Raw genomic sequence first — 21250 nt, forward strand, 5'->3', positions numbered from 1 at the left:
AACCTGGATAGAACTTTGAAGTCCTCTTGTAAGTCGTCAGCCTCTATGATTGGCTGCAGACCGAGATGATGTGAGCTGCCCTCGGTGAGGCACCCTTAGACCTTGTCAAGAGCTGGGGACCCTGAGCTCGGGTAAGCCAAGCGATAGCCAAGGAGATCGTGGGGACGGTGATGCAATTGTTTGAATGGGACCAGTATCGATATAAGCGACTGTGGACTAAGTGGTCTGGTAGGAATACATGGCATGGAAGTCTGGCATGAGGAACCTTCGTAACGCCGGGTGGCACCCCTACAGGGCGATACAATTCACCTTATGCGATCTACATTGCTTACAATGACATGCCATTGGCTTGGAAATTGGTCTATTCGGTTGGGTTATAATAAGTCCTTATGTCACAGCAGAAATGCTCACAAAGACTTCAAGCTTCTAAGCCAACTGTGTCATAGCGCTGGTGCTCTCGACGCCTCGACACCGGGTAGCTAGTCGCAACGATCATGCTATCAAGATGGATCCGTAAGAGGCTTGAAATGCAAGGCCAGTGGTGTTTAAGCCTCATACCTTGCTTGAGGTAAAAAGGTAGGAAGAGCGGTGTCGTAGAAATGGGTCAAGGGGCCAAATGTACCTGCAAGATATTTATTTCGGTAGCATGAATGGAACCTTCCCAGATAAACTCACTTTCTCTCTTCGGCGGTTGTGCAAGTAGCAAGGACAAATCTCAAAAACAAGGAAAGAAGCGTGTCACAATTATTCAATCAACAGAATGACCAGCCACTGGCGAGACCTAAAATCGACGTATGTATTTCGCACCCCCGCCATTCTGGTTAACCTCATCAACTTGCTACGCTCGCACAACTAATCGACCCAGATTGTGAATACTTCGAATGATTTCGGCAATTCAAAAATATACCACGGAAACAGATAGGAAAGAGGTAGGCGCCCATCGCAACGTATCCCTAGGGCTCTGAGGCTCAAGCCACGAACCGCTTTGCTGGAGCCAAATCCACCAGTTACGTTACACCAATTCAGCTCAACTGAGAAACACCCGACTCGCCCAGATCAACCAAATCCCAATCTCGCATGATACCTCGGAACAGTCGTGAATGCGCAAATTTGACAGGTTTTCTTTTCGGTCTGGTGCGCATCATTGTGGAGGAGACGGCCCGTTTACCAGTTCCCGATAGAGCGGACTCCGACGAAAGTGATCTAGAGCTTCGTTAATAGCTCATGGAGAGTTACAATCATCATCGTCAGTTCTTCTCACGACGAGACGATCACAGGATCCAAAGGCTTTTTCAGGCAAGGAGATCTAAGACAAGCACGAGACCATAGCAGATCAGGAACACCTCATCTTGGCAGTTATCACGCATCTATCTATCCTGGTTTAGTGATGGTAATTGTCAGGACAATGGGGGCACAGCATGTGCAAGGGCATAAGCATAGACTTGTATCAAGGACGAGAAAGCGCCCTTGGCCGCGGCTCATTGTCTCATGCATTACAATTATGCTGATTCTGGTGGTGAGTTGCTATTCCAATTACCGTATTGTTTTGCTTCCCTGTGCTTGGCCTCGACTGGGCATCATATCATTCCACCTCTCCATACCATTCCCCGTCATCCCGCCTTTCACCCACACCCTTCTTTTGTCGCCCCGTGGTTTCCCCGTCCCGTAAGTCTGGGATGGTTCGAGTTGAGTAAAAATAATGCATGGCCTGACCGAAACCTCACTAGTGGAGGATGGAACTCGGGAGATTTGACGATAGCATCGTTTTTACGTACCAAGGCACTTGCGAAATATTTCTGGGGCCAAAGTTGGCTTATGACGGCATACCAGTGGATATGCACGCCGACCAAGAAGTTAGAGCGAAAACACCGACCTGGGATTGTACGGACATGCATCCATCCGTACAACAATTAAAAAAAACCGAAAAAAAAACTAGGACGTTCCATGAAAACAAGATACGGCCATGTTCGGCGTATTAGCGGGGCCTCTCTGAGCTTTCTCCCCCGCACCCCGAACACCACCGACCACGCCTCCACCATCTCTCCACTCGGACGGTCTCTCCACGGCCGTCCGGCGGCACTTCCATTGGACTGGTTGCTTCAGAACCATGGGGAGTCTGCCTCGATCAGGAGAACATTATACTTGGAGTGAGGCTCGTGGTATTACATCTCCACTGAATTTTGGGGCTATTTCGGCGCTGAAAGCCCCCGTCCGCTTCAGAAACGGGGCAGATGCACCTCAACTCACCTCACTTCACTTCCATTCCATCACTAATGAAGGCTTCTATCACGTAACGCAGCACTCCATGATCCCCAAGCATCCCAGAGCCCCAGGCCCCAGACCCCCCCGGCTAAACCCCCCCATACTCGAACGTCATTGGTAATTGATCAGCCACTGACACAGGTTCCGTCAGCAGCTCTCCCAGCTTGTCCTTACTGATGGTGACGCCAAGCTCCAGCAGCCAAAGCTCAAAATCCTACTTCCGTTGCAGAGAAACCTTTTGACCTCGTTGTCGTCCACCACCAAAGCTTTAATTTCTTTTCCCTCCCTCCTCCAATTCTTCATCTTCTCCCCACTACCTACTCTTCACCTCTTACTCCCTCAACTCTTTTCTTCCCCTCCCCCACCAATCATCCCTACGGCATCCGAAGCTGTCTGCTATATTCCCTCCCCCTTCGCATTCGCGCCGCCCACATTATCACCAGTAACCATGTCTCTCGCCGACGAATCCAACCGCATCGTCGAACAATTCGACTTCTCCGACGATGATCTCAACAGAAGTGTGAAAGAATTCTTGAGGCAAATGGGTATGTTGCTCCATCAATCTGCGCAATCTGTGCCGCCATGCTCCTGCAGCTTGACGCTATGATGCTTGTCGCATTTTCACCTATTCTGGCTTTAAAGCCTCAATGAGCTCAATACTGACAATCCGCTAGACGAGGGCCTCCAAAATGAGGGCACAAGTCTCCAGCAAATTCCTACCTACGTCACCGGCGTTCCCAACGGCACAGAAAAGGTGAGTTACAGCCCACAATTGGCTCATGTAGCTGCCCAAGCTAATCGTGTCTTGATAGGGCCTTTACCTAGCTGTTGATCTGGGAGGCACAAACTTCAGAGTCTGCTCCATTATGCTGAATGGCGACACCACCTTCAACCTCACTTACAACAAGGTTGCTATTCCCAAAAACCTTATGGTCGCAAGCACCTCAGCAGACCTGTTCTCTTTCCTCGCCAAGCAGATCGAAATCTTCCTGAAGGAGCACCACGCCGAGCACTTCAACTCCCACCTGCGCCGCCGCAACACCTCCAGCGCCCCCTCGGGTTATCGCGATGAGCACATTTTCCGTTTGGGCTTCACCTTTAGTTTCCCCGTCAAGCAGCTTGCTATTAACAAGGGCCTGTTGATTCGATGGACCAAGGGATTTGATATCCCCGATGCCGTAGGCAAGGACGTCTGCGCTCTGCTTCAGAACGAGATTGACAACCTTCACCTTCCCGTCAAGGTTGCTGCGCTTGTGAATGACACCGTTGGTACTCTTATGGCCCGATCTTACACTTCTACTGGCAAGAGCCGCTCCGTTCTGGGTGCTATCTTCGGTACTGGCACCAACGGTGCTTACATGGAGAAGCTGGATAACATCAAGAAGCCCATCACAGGCGAGTATGACCAGTCAACGGGTGAGATGGTGGTCAACACTGAGTGGGGTTCCTTTGACAACCAACTCAACGTTTTGCCCACCACACCCTGGGACAAGGCTCTCGATCTTGGCAGTGTAAACCCTGGTGACCAGATGTTTGAGAAGCGAGTATCGGGCATGTTCCTGGGTGAGATTGTACGATTGGCCGTGGTCGACCTGATCAACAAGGAACACTCGGCCCTGTTCAAGGATCTCAACTCGAGTTTCAACGACTGGGGTACCACCACTAACATCGCTCCCTCCTCCGGTTTCCTCAAGCCCTGGGGACTTGATAGCGCCATTATGTCTGTAGCCGCTGCCGACAACACCCCTGAGCTGTCAACTCTTCGCCAGGAGCTCGAGAACTTGCTCAACGTCTACACTCCTTCGCTGGAGGATGCCCAGGCTTTCAAGGCCATTTCCAATGCCGTCGGTCGTCGTGCCGCTCGATTGTCCGCTGTCGCCATTGGTGCTATCGCCATTAACTCTGGAAAGCTCAACGATATCAACGAGGAGGTTATTGATATTGGTGTTGACGGTAGTCTTGTTGAGCACTACCCCTTCTTCCGCGACATGATCTATGAAGCCCTCGCTTCCGTCAACGGAATTGGTCCTAAGGGTGCCGAGAAGATCCGAATCGGTATCGCTAAGGATGGTAGTGGTGTCGGAGCTGCCCTTATTGCCCTCGTGGCTGCCAGCAGGGAGAAGCCCGAGGATTACCTTACCGACCTGAGATCCGAGTCCAACCGCGCTCGCAAGTCTTCTGATCCATTCCGTACGTTCCACTCCTAACCCCGAGTCACCGATAATCCGGGCTCCTGTAAAGCAACATCTGCTAACCTTGAATAGTTGAATCATCACCCGTCTCCAACCAAGCCCTATTAGCTGGTGGCGTCGTTGGTATCCTTGCGCTAGCAGCCCTGTGGTACAGCAAGCGCCGATAAAACAACACCAACCGTTATTTCCCTTGAATTCATGCTTTGGAGTTCATTCTAACTTGGGACAACATTTATAATGTATATATGAGCATCGGAGGAGATGCGTTCATGTTCGTTTTTGGGACCTTTGGCGTCTTATGTCTTCAATATTTTTTTTATCTTTGCGCTCATCTCGCATTTAAAAGCTGTATATGCACGAGGCAACCAGTGTTTTTAACGATATAATTTGACGATGTCCAATACCTTTTATTGCCTTTATGATTGCTTTTGTATTACTATATAGTATGTCTAAGCCTGACTCTTTCTCCTTCAAGACATTTATTCCACCCTGACCATTAAATCATATACTATCATAAAGCATACCTGTCCTCTCAAAGAACAGTTTATACCAATCTTATTATCCTAGTCTATTCTCTAGCTTCCGAAAGCTGCAGCAGGATAGGACCGATCCCTCTTCTTTCGTGCGGCAGAACTACTCCTAGAGCTTGTACCAGAACCAGTACCCCCTGAAGCTCCGCGGGGCGGTGGCGCGAGTCGACTGCTTGCCATATCATCAGGCAGATCGTTCCATTCCCTCTCTGGTCCTTGGTTCTGGTAGGATCGTGCAGAAGCTGACATCGGTGGTCGCGAGGCGCCATTCTTGGGAGGGCCGGCGGCTGGTTCCCGATTGGCAACAGCAGCAGTTGCGCTGGCAGCGACAGAGCTTGAGGATGCTAAGGAGGAAGTAGGAATCAAGTTTCGAACAGAAGCACCTGTGGGACGGCTGACTAGCCACGCGGAATTCGGGCGCAGCTTGAGATAGTAACCTTGGATGGGTTGGTTTTCGCGCTTGAAGCCTCTGCCTTCGTACCACTTCATTCCTTCCTCATTCTCGGTCCAGACATGAGCCGTGACAGCCGTCACATTTAAATTGGGGTCCGAAACAGCAGTGGCAACGATGTTATCCACAGCGGCGTTCACGAGCCCGAGCGATCGGTATGGTGAAAGGAGACATAATGACTGGATGTAGAGGTTGTGAGGAACATCGCCTGGAGTGTTGGGATCGAGAAGCGGCTCGACTCGACAGACAACACCACCGATAACCTTGGCCTCAGCACCGTCATGGGCCCATGTAATGACTCGAGAGAAGCGACCAGAGGCAGAGGGATCTACGGCACGCTGGTAGAAGTTGTCAGGGTAGCTGACGGGCAGTAGGAGGGCGTTGATGCGACGTAAAGCGTTGACGTCGTCGCCCGTGACGGGTCGGATTATCGCTTCTCGAGGAAGGGAGGTCGGTAGAGGTGGAATTTCGAACCCAGAGGTTGAGGTCGAGTTCGTGGTTAGTGGGGTGGTAGTAGCTGCTGGCGGAGGGGGAGGAGGAGGAGGAGGAGGAGGAGGAACTTTGGCGGCCGTTTGAGAAGGAGGAGGCGCATAGTTAGGCACCTTTGACGAGAAGAAGGATCGGATAGAAGTTTGAGCGGGTTTGGTAGACGGGAGCGACATGACTGCGATGTATGTATATATGTGTGCGTGTCTTGGAGAGGTAGGTATGTTTGTATATAAACGGACTCGGTAGGTTGTCGAAGGAAGGGAGGAAGGATATAGAATCGAATAATTTAAGTTAGAGAGATTTGCGGTAAGGAAAGCGAAAGGCTGGGGTAAGCGAGACAACGATCCGCCCGAATTAAGTAAACCGTAAAGAGTAGGTTGATCAGGAACAGAATGGGATTATAGTTTCGTAGAGATGTATTCAAAGGGTTGAAAAAGAAATCTAGTCGAAATTGGAAAGGGAGGCTCTAATGCCCAGGTACGTAAGTAGGGGACACTAGCATGGATCATCCAATAAATGCCAACCAAGATGATGGGAAGAAGCCAATCCCACGTGAAAGATCTAGATTGAAATCGATCTTCATTCGTAGAGAGGGAACCAAGGTCCATCTAAGCTGCAGTAGAAGCATTTTCAAGGTACCCGCCCCCTGAAAGTCGATTTGACATGTGGACTTTTTCTAAGGGGCTTTGTGAAATGTCAGATCCGACTGTATGGATACCTAAACGAGTGTGTTAGACACAGGAATTTAGGAGGGATTCAAGTGCTGAGGTGGTGGGTTTAGGAGGATCATTCGAATAAAGGCATAAAACAATCATCTTGAGGATCAGTTACATCTATCATAAATCTCATGTTCTGACTCCTGCTTTGGTGCTATCTTTGGGGATAGACTTAGAGTCCTTTCCCATGCAATCCGAACCATAATGTTACTGTTGAATCGATGTTGCAAGGTTTGTCGATCGTGTTCATGGCTGTAAAGTGTGAGTTGAGTTGAGGTTGTCAACCACATGGATTGAACTCAAGTGAAGTACGACTACTTTTATACGCCAGGAATGACAACTTTGACATGTTCCTATTATCCCGTGGCAGAATACCGTACATGTGCCAGTCACGCCCCTGATCTGACTGTTAAGAATCCTTTTCCGAAACTCTCAAAGGAAATCCCTTTCTCTTTGCTTAATTCAGTGGCTGGCGCTAGTTGCTGTAAGTGCTGGTGTGCACCGGCACACGCTTGAGGCTCTAGAGTTTTTTTCTTCTTATTCTCCTAACTACTTTTACTTCTAAACAGACTTCAAATTTCCCCCTTGTTGATACTTATAATATTAACCTAGGGTTCACCACTTGTCGCTGCGCGAATTCACTTCAAAGTCTGTCGCTCTTGTCTTGATTAGCCTCAATTCTTACCTCCCACTTACCTGGGTAGTATTAGGCGGGTCTCGTCCATGGTTACTCGCTCAACCCAACCCAACCTTCTTTTCTTCGCCCACCCAAACGCAAACGCTGCGCTGCATTGCACTGCATTAAGTGCCAGTACTGCCAATAACTGCTACCCACCTCCTTACAGACGGAGAGACTGGAGAATAGAGAACTTCAATTGCTCATAGCTCATTGCTCATCTCACTCCTCCCCCATTGTTGGCTTTTTTCCCTCCTGCGATTTTCATCGTTTTACCCCAACCAAACAGAGTATCACTCGTCATTCTCACTCATACTTGGGGGCTATCTCCTCTCTTACAACTAATTCTCGCACTTATCTTTCAGAGTCTATCTTCACTCGAGCTATTTCCTTCTCGCAGGAACAGCGCTGCACAGCAGTCTAGTCTACCTAGTCCACAGTACTACTGTACCCCGGGCTGGCCTGTAATTCCATTCCGTGCACACCCCCCTCCGCCCGGTTCGGTACAGTTCAGTTCAGTCCAGTACGGTGCGGTAGCTGCCGTTTTGCTCCTCGGCATCATTCATCACACGATTTCAGTTACACACCCTCCGCTTTGCTTTACTGTACAAAAAAATCGTCGGCCCTGGCTCGGATTCAGGACACCCGGCGACATCATGAATGCTGGTACAGGCAGGGCAGGCGTCATAAGCGCTGGTGACGATGCTTCGCCTATGGATAAGCTGGTAAGTTATTTACTCTCGTCGCCTCTTTGCTTGCTTAGCAACTTCCCTGCGATGCAATGCGATCCTCACCACAACGTCGCTCGCGAGCGCCATCATGTCCTCCGCGATGATGCCTCATCTCTCTGCGCCCCCTATCGCAGCGACCTCGCATCAAGCTTCTCGCTCACCACCCATCAACAATTTTATCTCCCAACTAATCGCTAATTGACGCTGCATAGGCACATGCTGTATTAGACGATGTGCTTTACAACGTTCTGAGCGATCTCTTGATGAAGACGCATCGCGAAGAGAAGACTGCCAGAGCTACTACCGCTGCGATTCGAATCGAGAAACTGGCTTCCGACGCGTCCGATGCCAACACACTCGATAGTAAACCTGATGTGCGGATAGAGACGGACGCTGCCATCTATGAGGACGGAAAAGTGTTACTCAAGGGCAATCCACTCAAGACCACCGCCGAGATCCTCTGCCCCCGATGCCATTTGCCTCGACTCCTCTATCCCACTGACGGAAAAGGCGCCAAGAAGCCCGATCCCAGCATAATCTATTGCAAAAAACATCCCTATATCGACAAGCCTGGATGCGACATCTATGGGCAGAGTTGGGTTGGTCCGGGCCCTGGCCGAGGCAAGAAGAAGAAGGACATGGAGAAGAACAACACCGACTCTCCCACGCCCGAACAGCGACCGCCCAACGTGCTCTCCTTCCCCTCCGCCACTTGCAGCAAGTGCAAGCGTTGTATTCTCGTTACTCGACTCAATAACCACATGGGCTCGTGCATTGGCAATAGTGGGCGCAATGCCAGTAGAGCCGCGGCGCAGAAGTTGAGCAACGGCGGATCGCAGAACGACCCTACGCCTCCATCATCGCAAAAGGCGACTCCCGCACCGGGTTCTCGCGCCACCAGCCCAAAGAAGCGCGACGCCAGCGATGATGATGAGGATTCCGAGAATAGCCACAAGAAGAAAAAGATCAAGCCTACGTCCTCGGTCACGAAAAAGGTAATTTTGAAGACAAAGCCGAGCTTTAAGAAAGACAAACCCAAGGGCCTTTCGTCATTAAGTCAAGAGCAAAAAGCCGACTACACTAATGGCGACTCGGTTGAAGTGGCCCCTAAAAAGGCCGTGTCTAAGGGAATCAGTCCTGTCAAGAAGCTCAAGATGAATAAACCTCAGCTGGGCTCACCCAAGCCAAAATCCAATCTCATCAGGGAAGCTACAGGGGAGTCAGAATCGTCCGACACTCTTTCATCTCCACCCCAGTAAGCCTTTGCTCAACGGGTTTGGGCTTAATCGCATCTTGTCAGGTGTATCATGGCTACAATGGCGTCACATAAAAGCTGTATTTCCAAAGCTCTAATGACCACACCGATCAGCATACATTTATGGTTGGATACATAGAGGCAGGCAATACGTTACGCGACCAAGAAGGCACTTACTTATCGTGGCCCTTTTTTTTCACTTGTATTATTCTCATCAACATTGCATTGACACGGCGGGCTGGTTGGCTAGGATGACCGGGACCGGATATTTACAGCATCCACGGAAAAGGGACCGGGGCGTTATTGGCGTACCAAGTATAACAATTGATACTTTCAGAATATGTGTGTAATCTTGAATGTGATATGTGCTCGTGTGACATGTAAGATATATTGTCAGTGCTCCTGAACGCCATGTACCTATGCAAAGAATTTATCTAATCCCTGACTCCTCTTCGCTTTTCAACTAGATCTGCTCCTCCTCTTCCACAAAACGCGCCTTGACAATCTTGACTTCCTCAACTGGTCTGTCTTCAGGACCAGTCTTGACCAGACCCATCCTCTTAATGGTACCCATTCCAGACTTAACCCTGCCAAAGATGGTGTGTTTGCCATCGAGCCAAGGCGTAGGCGCAAGCGTGACAAAGAACTGCGACCCATTCGTGTTTGGGCCCGCGTTGGCCATGCTCAAGATGCCGGCGCCCGTGTGCTTCAGACCCGGATCGATCTCGTCCTCGAATTTCTCGCCAAAGATGGAGCTTCCTCCGCGGCCGGTCCCCGTAGGATCGCCGCCCTGAACCATGAAGTTGGGGATGATGCGGTGGAAGATGGTGTTGTCATAGTAGCCGCGACGGACGAGGGTGGTGAAATTGTTGCAGGTCTTTGGGGCGTGCGAGGTGTACAGCTCAAGAATGAGCGAACCCTGCAGTTAGTTAGTTAGTAACGCTTCTATAATCGGAGGGTTTAAGAGATGTACCATTGTGGTTTCTAGCACTATATTTGTTGTCATAATTGCTTGCTGCTGTATGAAAGAGAGGTGAAAGGATGGAATATTTTATGATGGAGTATGAGGATAAGGCTGTCGCATTTTCTAACATTGTTCCTGGTGGCTTTAGTGGCTCTGACCTAACGATTGGCCGCTGAAAACAGATGTTTGCAGGGGACCAATCCCTAATTAGTAGCGCATCTCAGCCTCAGGTTTATTGCATATCAGTTCTTTCAGTTAACGTCATTCAATAAAATGAACACTGCATCGAGATAATCTCGTTATTTCTCTTTCAAGGCAGTCAATCCTTTCTGTTTATATCACCGTAAAAATATTTCAGAGCCAAACAACACTTCATAAAGCTATTCAATATTGCGTTTGTTATCGCTGAAATGTTATAGTCTGCGGATACCTACAACTTGTACAGACTCAGAACACGTTGCTCTCCTACAACATCACCAATACAATTAAGCCAAGCCCCAAAAATGGCTGAAAACGCTACAGATACGGCCACGCTCGAGGGCTCTTTCGATACCTTGAACTCTACCACAGGAACAGAAGAGAGTTGGCTATCAGCTTTCTCGTACCTTCAAGATCAAAGCTTTCTTATGCTTGAGCTTAGACTTGTACTCAGCGCCGTCGGCATCATCTATCTCGGTGCTCACGCTGCTCTTCGCCGACCTCCCTCTGCAGCACCTGCGAAGAAGAAGAAGGCAGGTGATGAAGATGAAGACGAGGAGCGTTTTGCTCAGGGATTGGAGCCATCAGATGCCATCATTTTCCCGCTCATGGCTGGTGTTGTCCTCGTTGGCTTGTACTACCTGATCCAGTGGCTCCAGGACCCCGACATTCTCAACAAGATTCTAAGATGGTACATGTCTACCATGTCTATTGCCAGCTTGGTGTCTATCTATTCTCATGGGATCGAAGTGGTTACAAGCCTGGTGTTCCCACGATACTGGCGGGGACGAGATGGGCGTTTGAGGGCAGTGAACCAGAAGAACAGATTTGCCCAAGTCTGTGATGATGCAGGTAACCCGACGGCAGATGTTTCGACAACAGACAACCCCTTCCCTGGAATCTTTGCCTGCTTGGCGTTTTCAGAGAAGATTCGCAAGTCAGGATGGGGGTTGCGCGGTCTTCTCACTCGACATTGGGCTGTCAAGCTCTTCATCCATGGCATGGGCAAAGAACAAGGCAGAATCAAGCTTGCTCATGTAGTATCCTTGGTCATGGCCTTGGCTACGGCGCTCATCTACTCTTCAACTACATCGCCTTTGTTGGCCAACACACTCGGCTACGCCATGTGCTATGGCTCACTGCTTCTGATCTCCCCAACGGACTTTTTGACCAGCACTCTGATCCTTGTGGGTCTGTTCTTCTACGATATCATAATGGTCTTTTATACGTGAGTTGGCTGTCTGACCTCTCATATTAAGCATGTTACTAACGGTTCCTAGCCCATATATGGTCACCGTCGCAACCAAACTGGACGTACCCATCAAGCTCACTTTCCAGGCTGCGGAGCGCAAGAGTATCCTTGGCCTCGGTGACATCGTTATTCCAGGTATGGTGATGGCTTTGGCCCTCCGATTTGACCTCTGGCTTCATTACGAGGGCAAGATAAAGTACGAAAGCACCGACTTGAAGCTTATCGAAAAGGACCCATCCTCAGGAGCTCTTGTCACGAAAAGCAAGACCAAGCACAAGGAGGTCAAGGCCAAGTACGTCAACGTGAAAGGCAACTGGGGAGACAACTTTTGGACTCGTGGAGCTTTATTCATCTCTGAGTCTAAACAGGTGCCCCAAGACCTGGCAGCTACACGTTTTCGCAAGACCTATTTCTACGCTTCTGTCACTGGGTATCTCCTTGGAATGTGCGTTACCTTGGCCATGCTTTTGGTATTCAAACGCGGCCAGCCTGCACTCTTGTACCTCGTTCCTGGCGTTCTGGGTTCGCTGTGGTTGACGGGCTTGGCCCGTGGTGAAATCAAGCACATGTGGAAGTACACTGAGGACGGAAGTCTTGATGTTATTGACGTGGTTGTTGACCTGGATGGCCATGGCAACGCTGTCAAGACAATCGGCAAACTCGAGAATGGCGTTGTCGATCTTACCAAGGACGACAAGAAGGAGAAAGAAGATGAGAAGAAAAAGGAAGAGAAGAAGGGTGATGGAAAGGAACAGCACCGTGTCTTTATGCTCTCAGTTGACGCCGAAGAAGAGAGCAATCCGGAGTAGACTCTTGGAAAAGAGATTATCAGCAATGAGGTTTGAACAAAAGGACAATGAGCAAAAGAAGAGAAAAATAGACATCACTTGGCGCAATAGAACAAAATACATCAGTTTAATGCTGCATGCCAGCCAGGATAGATTTCACGATCGAGTCGCAAGTACGGTTTTGTTTGGCATTATCATTAACATTAATATTAAATCTGGACTGCTTCACAACTGGAAATATTAATCATTATCTCAAGTGTCACTGTATTCATATCCATATCCACATCTTCGTCTGATTCTCATTCTTCGTAGGAAGACCAAAAAAGAGATGAAGAAGAGTGAGAAAAAGAACTCTCCTCGAGTCTGTATTAGTTGGGAACATTGGCCACCACCAACGCTCCGTTAATCCCCTGCACCACGTAAAGGTTCAGACTCTCAGCAGGGGTCGGCCCATCGACCCAGTAGAGTTGTAGAGGGGAAAAGGGCTCTGCTCCGATCTGGGTTTCATTTGGGTTGTGTGTTGTGCCCAACAGTCGGCGTTAAGATGGGCGGGTGAATAGTAAAAATCGAGATTGTTGCACGTGAAGGGGGTGCCTTTGGCGTTGACTTGTCTACCAGTGTTGTTTTGTGCGTATTGGATTGTTGGATTAAACAACATGGGTGGTGATTTGGCGCAGGATGGCCCTTCAATTGGCAATATATCTCGCTTGGCTTGAGCCATAAGATAGAAGGTGTCGTTGCTATGCCCAGAGCGAAAACAACTCAGGCGTAAGCAGAACAAAGCAAAGAAGATTGAGTAAAGTAAAGGTAGAAGTTGAAGTCGAAGAATAATTGAAGTAAAGTGAATAGAAGTCCTCTTGGACATGGTAAGCTGTACAGATTTAAACAAGCTTACAATGTGGTGGTTTTGTCGAGGAGAATAGAAGTAGCAGGAATCTCGTCCCAGACTCGACTGCAAAAGTGGTCCTCTAAAGTAAATAAAAAGAAAGAAACTACTCTAAAAGTTCAAAATTCTGCAAAGATGACATCTTGTTGGTATCTTTATACTTGACCTTGATTCCTATAATTCCCGTTTACCCTCCGGCCCGTGTTTCGGTCGGGCCGTTCAAAAGACCCCACCTCCGACATCCCGGGTTTCGTCTTGTTCGGCTTCCGAGTCTCACTTTGTCTCATGTTTTTCCCTTCACCCACTCGATGACTTCACAAACTTCGTGTCAACTCTCAGGCATAACTTCAAACGATCATTCTTCCCAGCTAATGTGACGCGGCTCATATTTAGTCAAGTAATAATTGTATCAAGAATGAGTCAGACCCAGTCTTCACCCACAGTCATCCAGTGGGTTATCGACACTCGTCCTCTGTGGCCATCAGCCCTCAAGACTAAAGATCTTACCACCAGTGTAAGTGCTTCTTCATTCTCAGCCTCGAACCTGATACTCATATTTTCCCCTCAGGCTTCGCGTGCTCTTTTTCTTCTCACTGTCGAGGAACAAGCCTCCGTTCTGAGATATTACCACGTTCGCGACGCCAAGCTTGCTCTCGCTTCTGCACTTCTTAAGCGCTATGTTATATCTCGCTTCTGCCAGGTCCCCTGGTCTGGAGCCAAGACTACTCGAGACGCCCGAACCAAACCCGTGTTTATCTCGCCATGCGGCGATGAGCCACTCATCTTCAACATCTCGCATCAGGCTGGTCTCGCAGTTCTCCTAGCCGTCCACAACCCTCCCGAGGGACTTGCTGTAGGGGTGGATGTTGTTTGTCCATCGGAACGTAGGGATCGCGATCTACGTAACCTAGCAGACGAGGGGTGGCCGAGTTTCGTCGATATGCATGCCGATGTCTTTGGTCCTGAAGAAGTTGCAGCACTGAAGCACATGAAGCCCGGAACACCCATACCCGAGCGGGATCGCGCATTGCGCTACTTCTACGCGCTTTGGTGTTTGAGGGAAGCCTACGTCAAGATGACAGGAGATGCCCTTCTAGCGAGTTGGTTAAAAGACATTGAGATGCGAGACTTTGCCCCGCCTGAAAATATGCGAAAAGTCCAGGAGGTTTGGCTTAAAGGGAAGAGGGTTGACGGAGTGGACCTGAAACTCATGTCGTTTTTAGGGGAATACATGATATCGACTGCCGTGAGGCATGGGCTCAACGGAGAGACTGTCGAGTTGAAAGACTTTCAAACTCTCGACCTAGAGGAAGTATTAGAATTTGGGGAGAATTTGGCCAGTTCATAATCTTCACGAGTGTAGCAATAATGATAAATGAGTACATCAGCAATTGTTGTAAAAGATTATTTGGTATTTCCATTGGTCATATCTCATGGCACTTAAATACGTTGCATCCCTTGACGTTTAGAAGTTCTTACCAAAGAATTCAACAACGGTCTTGTAACCCCGTTCGTACTCCTCTTTAACACGGGAGTCACTAAGATCGGCACGAGCGGCCATCCAGCCATGGATCTGATCCTTGAAGGTCTCAACGTGCTTGGCCACCTTGAGGTTGTCCTCAAACTTCTTGACCTCTTCTTCCGGCTCTTCCTTGGAGGCGAGCAGCATGGTAGGGACCGAGAGACCCTCAGCGTCAGAGGCATCGACCATGGCAGGGTGAATTTGGGCAGCAATGGAGAAGGGATTGGAGTCAACCTTGACACTGAGAGCAACGACTTTGCCACCCCAGCAGTACTGTTCAGATTCATGTCAGTCATATAATCTCGTCTTAACAAAGTTACTTACACCAAGGATACCGAACTTCTCAATGGAAGAATCCTGCTCCTTGACGGCCTTGACGTAGTCGGGAACCTGACCAGCAACCTTGGGAGGAGGGTAGGTCTCAAAGAACTCGCCAAGCTGCTTCTTCTTATCGTCGTTGTCTGGTGGGTAACTAAAATTTTGGTATTAGCCTGGTTCTACAAGCATTGCAATCTTTGCTCTCACATCTCAATGGGGCATGGGCTGCCCTTGAACCAGTCAGGGATAAAGACCTTGTACTTCTGATGAGCGTCACTGAAAGCGAGGATATCAGCCCCCTGAAGAGTTTGTTCGAAGTAACCAAAGATGTCGTAGATCACGACGATGGCCTTTTTCGCATCAACAGGACCGGTAACATCTGCTCGTGTTAGTGGTGCTTTTTGTGATACATGCCGGTCTCGTACAAGTCTTGTAGCCTCCAATCTCCTTGTAGGTTCCCTTGGCCTCGTATCCCTTGGTGACAACAGGTGGAATGTTACAGCAGGCCTCGCTGTGGCCGTGGGACGCGGGCATAGTCGACATGATGGGCGATTTGGTATTGATCACGCAGTTGCTGATGAGCTATGTGTTAGCAATATTTCTGTTTCAAATGGGGAAGAGATGATGAGAAATCTGCGTCAATTGGAAGGGAATACCATGCTACAACTTACATGCTTAATTCTGGAAATGCGCAGAAACAGAAACAGAATCGTTAATTATTTTACTGGCGAGGTTGATGGAATTAAATGGAGGGCGCGAGCTTTCAAGACTGCGGGGAGGAGGGGCAGTAGCGTGAGACCGGGGAAAGAACCAATGATGTCACGATTCATCAGTAAAGTATGACTGCCGTGTTCAGGTTCTCCATAAAGACTGATTTTACCCAGTTTGCATATAAGGTCTCTATTACCTACCTAGGTAGGTAGATACTACGTCTATGTCAGTGAGACAATGTCTTTTTTTCATACCATCAGTCCCGACTCTACCAAGACTCGGCCATTCATTTACAGTCAGTCCCGTACCCGTCATGTCATTCATAACTCTCTCTAGACTAGTCTTGTCTAGCTACAGTCTACGGCTACAGTCAGCCCAGTGGGGATGATCCAAAGCTCAGAGGTAAACAAACTCAAGAACAAATCATTGATCAGGGTAATCAAGCTTTGAATATGATTATTTATTTCCTTTGTTCTATCCTAAGAGGCCATTGAAAGCCCATCGCTTCACATGGCCAGCCGTTAACGCTATCCTATTGTGACCTCAAATATCGAGACCGGTCCGAAACTCCGTTCCGTAACCCTATGCAAGCAAGAGCCAAGACTCCTTCCTTATGCCGCGTGTTTTTGTTTAGTTAACCTCTATACATTGACAAAGACCATTGCTTTTATGGCTCTGCCCCAGACAGTCTGGGATGGACTGCATCATGCTCGGATATCCATCTGCCATCTGTCTATATTCCTTGGTCCATGCCAACATCAGCCAGCCAGCTCATCTTCGCCTTAACCAGGACCGTTGCTGTTTTCCAGTCCTTCTATATGATATTCGTCACCTTACTGGGGAGTTTGGGCTGAGCCCTCCTATTCGTCGCACAACCACCTGCATCTTTTCAATGAGCTCCGGGATCCTGTATGGTTTTACCATCACATCATCACACCCAGCTTGTTTGGCTTCCATAACTTGCTCGGGCCGGGCGTTGGCTGTGACTGCGATGATTGGCATCCGGCCGCCTGATGCACAAAATATCTCTCCCTCCGCTTCTAATTCACGAATTATTCGTGTGCACGTCAAGCCGTCCTGAACAGGCATCTCGATATCCATCAACACAAGATTAATGGCAATGGGCAGCGAATGTGTATGGCTCCTCCCTGAACGACCAGGGACCCCATTGAGACCAAGTCCTGGAACAGTACTCTGGCGCCTTCTCAGTATCTCGAGAGCTTCGACTCCATGATTCGCGACATCGGCCATGAAGCCCCGATCTGTCAATCCCCGTCTTGTGATCTGCTGATTGATGAGATTGTCTTCGACAACAAGGATCCCATCTAGTCGAACGTTTCCTCCCGGATTCTGATGTTTTTGTAGGCGAATGTCGCGGCAGTTTTGCTTGCCATCAGCCGAGTCGGCATCACTGCCACCCGTGATTAGCCTGGCCGCAGCGGCAGCAGCCAGTGCTTCGTTCCTGGAGGCTTCGCTCGGAACATATGCCTCAATGTAGAATGCAAAAGTCGAACCCACGCCAGGTTGACTCAAAACACCAATCGCTCCGTTTTGAAGCTCCGTCAACCGGCGCGAGATGAACAACCCAAGGCCAGAGCCTCCGTATTTAGTATGCGTCTTGGCGCTGGCTTGGACAAATTTGTTGAATAGGCTGCCCATCTCTTCTGCCGTTAACCCTTGGCCGGTGTCCTTGACTTCGAACAATAGATACACAGCCTTAGTCCGTTCTTTGAGTGCTGGCTGGTCGTATTCTTCCGACACATCACAGAATCGAGGAATAAATTGAACAGCGGTCATGTCTTCTCCTGGCGGTGTCAATGATCCTTTAACGCCGAGGGTGACGTTGCGCGTAGTACCGGATTTAGTAAACTTCAAGGCATTCGTAAGAAGATTGATGAGGACTTGCTGGACCCTGCTTGGGTCAAGATCGAGATAGTCGTAAGCGAGATCCTTGTACGACTTATCGACATATGAAGTCAGCTCAATATCGACACGGCGAGCCTCCACCTCGAACATCTTGAGCGCCCCATTGACAATTTGGATCGGGTCTACTGTGCAAGGAGTAACGGCAAGTAATTTTGAGTCGAGTTTGGACATGGTAAGGATATCATCGACAATGCGTTTCTGGTGTTGAGCGCATGTCACAATAGTCTCTGCATTCTCAATGCTGTCTTCCAGAAGCTTTCTTTCTTCGACCGATCGTTCCCCTATCCTTCTTCCTTCGCCGCTGGTACCGTTCCGTGTTGGCGTGAGAGGAGCAGAGTTGTCACTAATGTCCTGTACTCTCGCAAGGGAGGCGATAATGGCGTCAGTGCAGTGAAGTATAGCGCTCAGTGGGTTCCGCATCTCGTGCGAGGTCATGTCAATAAAGTTCTCCTGCTGTCGTTTGGATTCGATAGCCTCTTCTTTGCGGAGTTTCTCTTGTTCCAGTTGCCATTTCTGTACCGAAACATCGCTCAAACAGCCTGTGAAAGACTGGATCACTCCGTCTGAACTCTTGACTGGCATGAAAGTAGCAAGAACCCATCTGGGAGCGACAGACGAATTGCCATTACCATCTTCGCTGACCCAGCCATTGCGGAGGCGGAATTCGGCCGTTTCAGTACGCCCGGACTCTACCAGTTTGTCGAGGCTTTCCTGAAGAATATAAAGGTCCTCCTCGACAACACATTCTGGCCAGGGGCGCACGTCTACTTTGGTGAGGTCAACTTTCTCCAATGCCGTCAGTTCCCAGAAAAGGTTGTTTGCACTAAGAAGTCTCCCATCCATGCTGACATCGTACATTCCAACCGTAGCAAATTCGGCAAGCCGCTTGAGGTTCTCTGCTTCTTGCGCTCGTCTTACGGCTTCCTCGGCAGTATCCTTTTGCACTGTCACATCAGTCAGGCAAGTGAGGATTCGGATGACGCTGCCGTCTGGTGCTCGTTCGGCTTTAGTAGAAGCTAAAATATGGCGCGAGACTCCTTCGTCCATTACAGGTAAAGGTCCGGCAGAGGATCTGAAACTTGGCGGTTCTGTCGTGTTCTCGGTCCGTGCTATACGGTACTCAAAAGTGACTGTGTCGAGCTTTTGGACATCTTTGTATGCTTGCATAACTTTCTCCTTGTCCTCTTCGAGAACTGATTCGAGCAACGCGCCCTGTGCGATCGGGCCTTTAGGATATCCAGTAATGCGATGCCAAGCGTCGTTGGCAAACGTGATGTTACCCTGGTTATCGACAAAGCACATCCCTACAGGGATAAACTCTGCCACCGCAGTGAACGTTTTCGTTGATCTCTCGGCTTGTTTGGTCTGGTATTCCAGCCGTTGTGTAAGCATGGCATTGTCATAGGCGGCCTGCTCAGTAATATTGCGCCGCCGGCGTGCCTCTTCTTCCAGAAGAACTGCTGAAGCTAAAGAACTCGTGAGCTTTTGGTTTAGTAGTAAAATGAATTGTCGATAGTCGTTGTCGTATGGGCGTCGAGGATTTAAGCCCAGAAACAGAACACCCATTACATGCTCTTCCTTTGTAGGTCGAACAGGTAAGACAACGGCCGCTTGGCAAGGATCACCGAAGCCGCGCCATTCTAATCCGCGAAGCAAATCCTTTGGCAATGTGCCATCTTTAGTCTGTAAAAGTACCGGTTGCCGCTCATCCAATGACCGTCGTAAGATGGATGCCATGCCATCATCTGTATCTTTGAGCTTGAGAACCGAAGGTGCAATCGCATGCCCTAGTGGTACACCAAGAGAACCCTCAAGTCGGCAAGTCTTCGAACAATCGTATTTCGATGATGTGGAGTCGACGTCGCTCTCCTCTACTGAATATATGAAGGCTAAGGGAACGTCGTACGCCGGGTTCCATCGTTCCAACTCTTCAATCATCCTGGACCAGTAGGACTTGGCGTCTTTTGTAGATACTAGAGCCTCGCCAAGATCGAGAAGCATCTTCATTCTTCGTTCCCATAGTCGTTTCGAAGTCATCTCGAGCAGCGAATGTTGAATACCGAGACAGTTCTGTTCGTACACAATAGGAACCATAGAAGACTTGGCATATGTCTCTTCAAAAGCTCCGTCCGCTTGGGGTATAAAGAATTTGGACTCGTCTTCGGCGTTGGAATAGTTTTTCATGGGTGAGGCTGTCATCTCATCGAGCCGAGTCTTCAACTGAGGCCAAGCTTCGGTAGCAGGCTGACCCAGAAGTTCAGGATGTCGTGCGCCGCAGTATTTGGAGAATGCTTCATTGTAGATGGTGATATATTCGGGCCCCCAGTAAAGTGCCACGGGTCGCGAATCAGAAACAAGCTGGTTGAATGTGTATTGCAGCTGAGCCGGCCAGTCTGCCATAGGACCCAGCGATGTCGACTCCCAATCCACGCTTTGCACCACATCAAGGAACGGCTCTGCCTCAGAGTCGGAAACAGGCACCATGAGGCCTGGATTTGATTCGTCGCGATAGACCATGGGCGTCTTGCTCTCCGATTTTTTTCGGGATGGTAATCGGGCATTGTCTAATGGTGATTTTTGGGGATATTTTCTCGTTTCCTCGCCTTGTTTTCCTTCTATTCGAACTTTGCGCGGAGGTTCTGACGAGGGAGGAGTTTCATTACCACTCATAACCACCCATTGGCTTAGCACAATGCTCCGAGTCCAGAAGACGCCGAGATATGGCAAGGAGTGTTGCGTGTTTGTCATTGCAGGGCCTGCAGCATCGCCTTCAGAGGCCGGCGCAGGTGGTGGGCTTGTGACCCAATTCCAGAATGGAGAATGAGAAGCATCTTGAGGAATGAAAGAAATTGACTGGTCGAGAGTATGCAAATTTTGTAGCGCAGGGTTTCGGTAGAGTATCTTGGCGGAGGAATCGTGTGTGCAGGACGCTTGCTCGGGCAAGGCAACGACGAATGTAGGTCGAGGGTCGGAGGCGACGAGGTCTACAAGACCGAGATTGTGAAGAGCTGAAGGCGGCATTGGGCAGGTCAATTATGCCGAGACCCTGTTAATGATGGGCAAAGGAGCTGTGAGTTGTTTGAACCGTTTTGAGATTGGGGTCAAGATGGAGAGCGAGGCGAAGGAGTGCTCGTCTCTTGCGTCGTCATTTCAGTCACGAACTAGAGGGGACTCGTAAAGATGTTAAATTGAGTCGAGTCGGGTCGAGACGAATCGAATCGAGACGAGACGGACTATGAGATGTGTAACGATCAGGGCTGTCAAAATCGCACGCGATCGGTGACGTGTAAGTGGGAACAGTTCAGCCCAAGGATGAGGGTGAAGCCATCGTGTATCGATAATATGTGAATGAATTAACTGGGTAAAAGATGGTGTTTTGTTCA

At 49.3% G+C, this 21250-nt stretch overlaps 8 protein-coding genes across 8 annotated transcripts; 4 read left to right on the forward strand and 4 right to left on the reverse strand.

The window, feature by feature from the left end:
- Window positions 1-2710: 2710 nt before the first annotated feature.
- Window positions 2711-4469, forward strand: EDB82DRAFT_544979 (uncharacterized protein; the record flags this gene model as incomplete). Its single annotated transcript, XM_025733839.2, has 3 exons — window positions 2711-2807; window positions 2937-3016; window positions 3075-4469. 3 exons carry the CDS (start codon window positions 2711-2713, stop codon window positions 4467-4469), a joined length of 1572 nt encoding a protein of 523 aa, XP_025584705.2.
- Window positions 4470-4718: 249 nt separating this feature from the next.
- Window positions 4719-6314, reverse strand: EDB82DRAFT_150123 (uncharacterized protein). Its single transcript, XM_025733840.2, has 2 exons — window positions 4960-6314; window positions 4719-4897 (listed from the first exon to the last, which is right to left on the reverse strand). Exon 1 carries the CDS (start codon window positions 6095-6097, stop codon window positions 5030-5032), a length of 1068 nt encoding a protein of 355 aa, XP_025584706.2. The 5' UTR covers window positions 6098-6314; the 3' UTR covers window positions 4719-4897; window positions 4960-5029.
- Window positions 6315-7972: 1658 nt separating this feature from the next.
- Window positions 7973-9306, forward strand: EDB82DRAFT_474312 (uncharacterized protein; the record flags this gene model as incomplete). The annotated part of the gene is made up of 2 exons (XM_025733841.2): window positions 7973-8041; window positions 8260-9306. The coding sequence occupies 2 exons, from the start codon at window positions 7973-7975 to the stop codon at window positions 9304-9306; spliced, it is 1116 nt and encodes a 371-aa protein (XP_025584707.2).
- Window positions 9307-9611: 305 nt separating this feature from the next.
- EDB82DRAFT_496725 (peptidyl-prolyl cis-trans isomerase-like 1) lies at window positions 9612-10432 on the reverse strand. The gene is made up of 2 exons (XM_025733842.2): window positions 10276-10432; window positions 9612-10221 (listed from the first exon to the last, which is right to left on the reverse strand). The coding sequence occupies exons 1-2, from the start codon at window positions 10306-10308 to the stop codon at window positions 9766-9768; spliced, it is 489 nt and encodes a 162-aa protein (XP_025584708.2). The 5' UTR covers window positions 10309-10432; the 3' UTR covers window positions 9612-9765.
- An 87-nt stretch (window positions 10433-10519) lies between these two features.
- Window positions 10520-12949, forward strand: EDB82DRAFT_574225 (signal peptide peptidase-domain-containing protein). Its single transcript, XM_025733844.2, has 2 exons — window positions 10520-11692; window positions 11745-12949. Exons 1-2 carry the CDS (start codon window positions 10770-10772, stop codon window positions 12523-12525), a joined length of 1704 nt encoding a protein of 567 aa, XP_025584709.2. The 5' UTR covers window positions 10520-10769; the 3' UTR covers window positions 12526-12949.
- A 717-nt stretch (window positions 12950-13666) lies between these two features.
- On the forward strand, window positions 13667-14783 carry EDB82DRAFT_496728 (uncharacterized protein). The gene is made up of 2 exons (XM_025733845.2): window positions 13667-13904; window positions 13959-14783. Exons 1-2 carry the CDS (start codon window positions 13806-13808, stop codon window positions 14736-14738), a joined length of 879 nt encoding a protein of 292 aa, XP_025584710.1. The 5' UTR covers window positions 13667-13805; the 3' UTR covers window positions 14739-14783.
- Window positions 14771-15986, reverse strand: EDB82DRAFT_496730 (Alpha/Beta hydrolase protein). The gene is made up of 5 exons (XM_025733846.2): window positions 15902-15986; window positions 15656-15804; window positions 15438-15609; window positions 15237-15384; window positions 14771-15185 (listed from the first exon to the last, which is right to left on the reverse strand). The coding sequence occupies exons 2-5, from the start codon at window positions 15771-15773 to the stop codon at window positions 14856-14858; spliced, it is 768 nt and encodes a 255-aa protein (XP_025584711.1). The 5' UTR covers window positions 15774-15804; window positions 15902-15986; the 3' UTR covers window positions 14771-14855.
- Window positions 15987-16769: 783 nt separating this feature from the next.
- Window positions 16770-20888, reverse strand: EDB82DRAFT_523618 (uncharacterized protein; the record flags this gene model as incomplete). Its single annotated transcript, XM_025733847.2, has 1 exon — window positions 16770-20888. One exon carries the CDS (start codon window positions 20886-20888, stop codon window positions 16770-16772), a length of 4119 nt encoding a protein of 1372 aa, XP_025584712.2.
- Window positions 20889-21250: the final 362 nt, after the last annotated feature.

The sequence above is a fragment of the Fusarium venenatum genome (assembly GCF_020744135.1).
Source record: "Fusarium venenatum strain MPI-CAGE-CH-0201 chromosome Unknown EDB82scaffold_2, whole genome shotgun sequence".
NCBI classification, from domain to species: Eukaryota; Fungi; Ascomycota; class Sordariomycetes; order Hypocreales; family Nectriaceae; genus Fusarium; species Fusarium venenatum.

Excerpts from the sequence above, each read along its gene's own strand:
- EDB82DRAFT_150123 (XM_025733840.2), bottom strand. The coding sequence starts at position 6,097 with ATGTCGCTCCCGTCTACCAAACCCGCTCAAACTTCTATCCGATCCTTC.
- EDB82DRAFT_496725 (XM_025733842.2), bottom strand. The coding sequence starts at position 10,308 with ATGACAACAAATATAGTGCTAGAAACCACAATG. Across the intron at positions 10,222-10,275 it reads TAGTGCTAGAAACCACAATG|GGTTCGCTCATTCTTGAGCT; the intron begins GTACATCTCTTA and ends AACTAACTGCAG.
- EDB82DRAFT_574225 (XM_025733844.2), top strand. The coding sequence starts at position 10,770 with ATGGCTGAAAACGCTACAGATACGGCCACGCTCGAGGGCTCTTTCGAT. Across the intron at positions 11,693-11,744 it reads ATCATAATGGTCTTTTATAC|CCCATATATGGTCACCGTCG; the intron begins GTGAGTTGGCTG and ends AACGGTTCCTAG.
- EDB82DRAFT_496728 (XM_025733845.2), top strand. The coding sequence starts at position 13,806 with ATGAGTCAGACCCAGTCTTCACCCACAGTCATCCAGTGGGTTATCGAC. Across the intron at positions 13,905-13,958 it reads CTAAAGATCTTACCACCAGT|GCTTCGCGTGCTCTTTTTCT; the intron begins GTAAGTGCTTCT and ends TTTTCCCCTCAG.
- EDB82DRAFT_496730 (XM_025733846.2), bottom strand. The coding sequence starts at position 15,773 with ATGTCGACTATGCCCGCGTCCCACGGCCACAGCGAGGCCTGCTGTAAC. Across the intron at positions 15,385-15,437 it reads AGCCCATGCCCCATTGAGAT|TTACCCACCAGACAACGACG; the intron begins GTGAGAGCAAAG and ends CCAAAATTTTAG. Across the intron at positions 15,186-15,236 it reads AGAAGTTCGGTATCCTTGGT|TACTGCTGGGGTGGCAAAGT; the intron begins GTAAGTAACTTT and ends GAATCTGAACAG.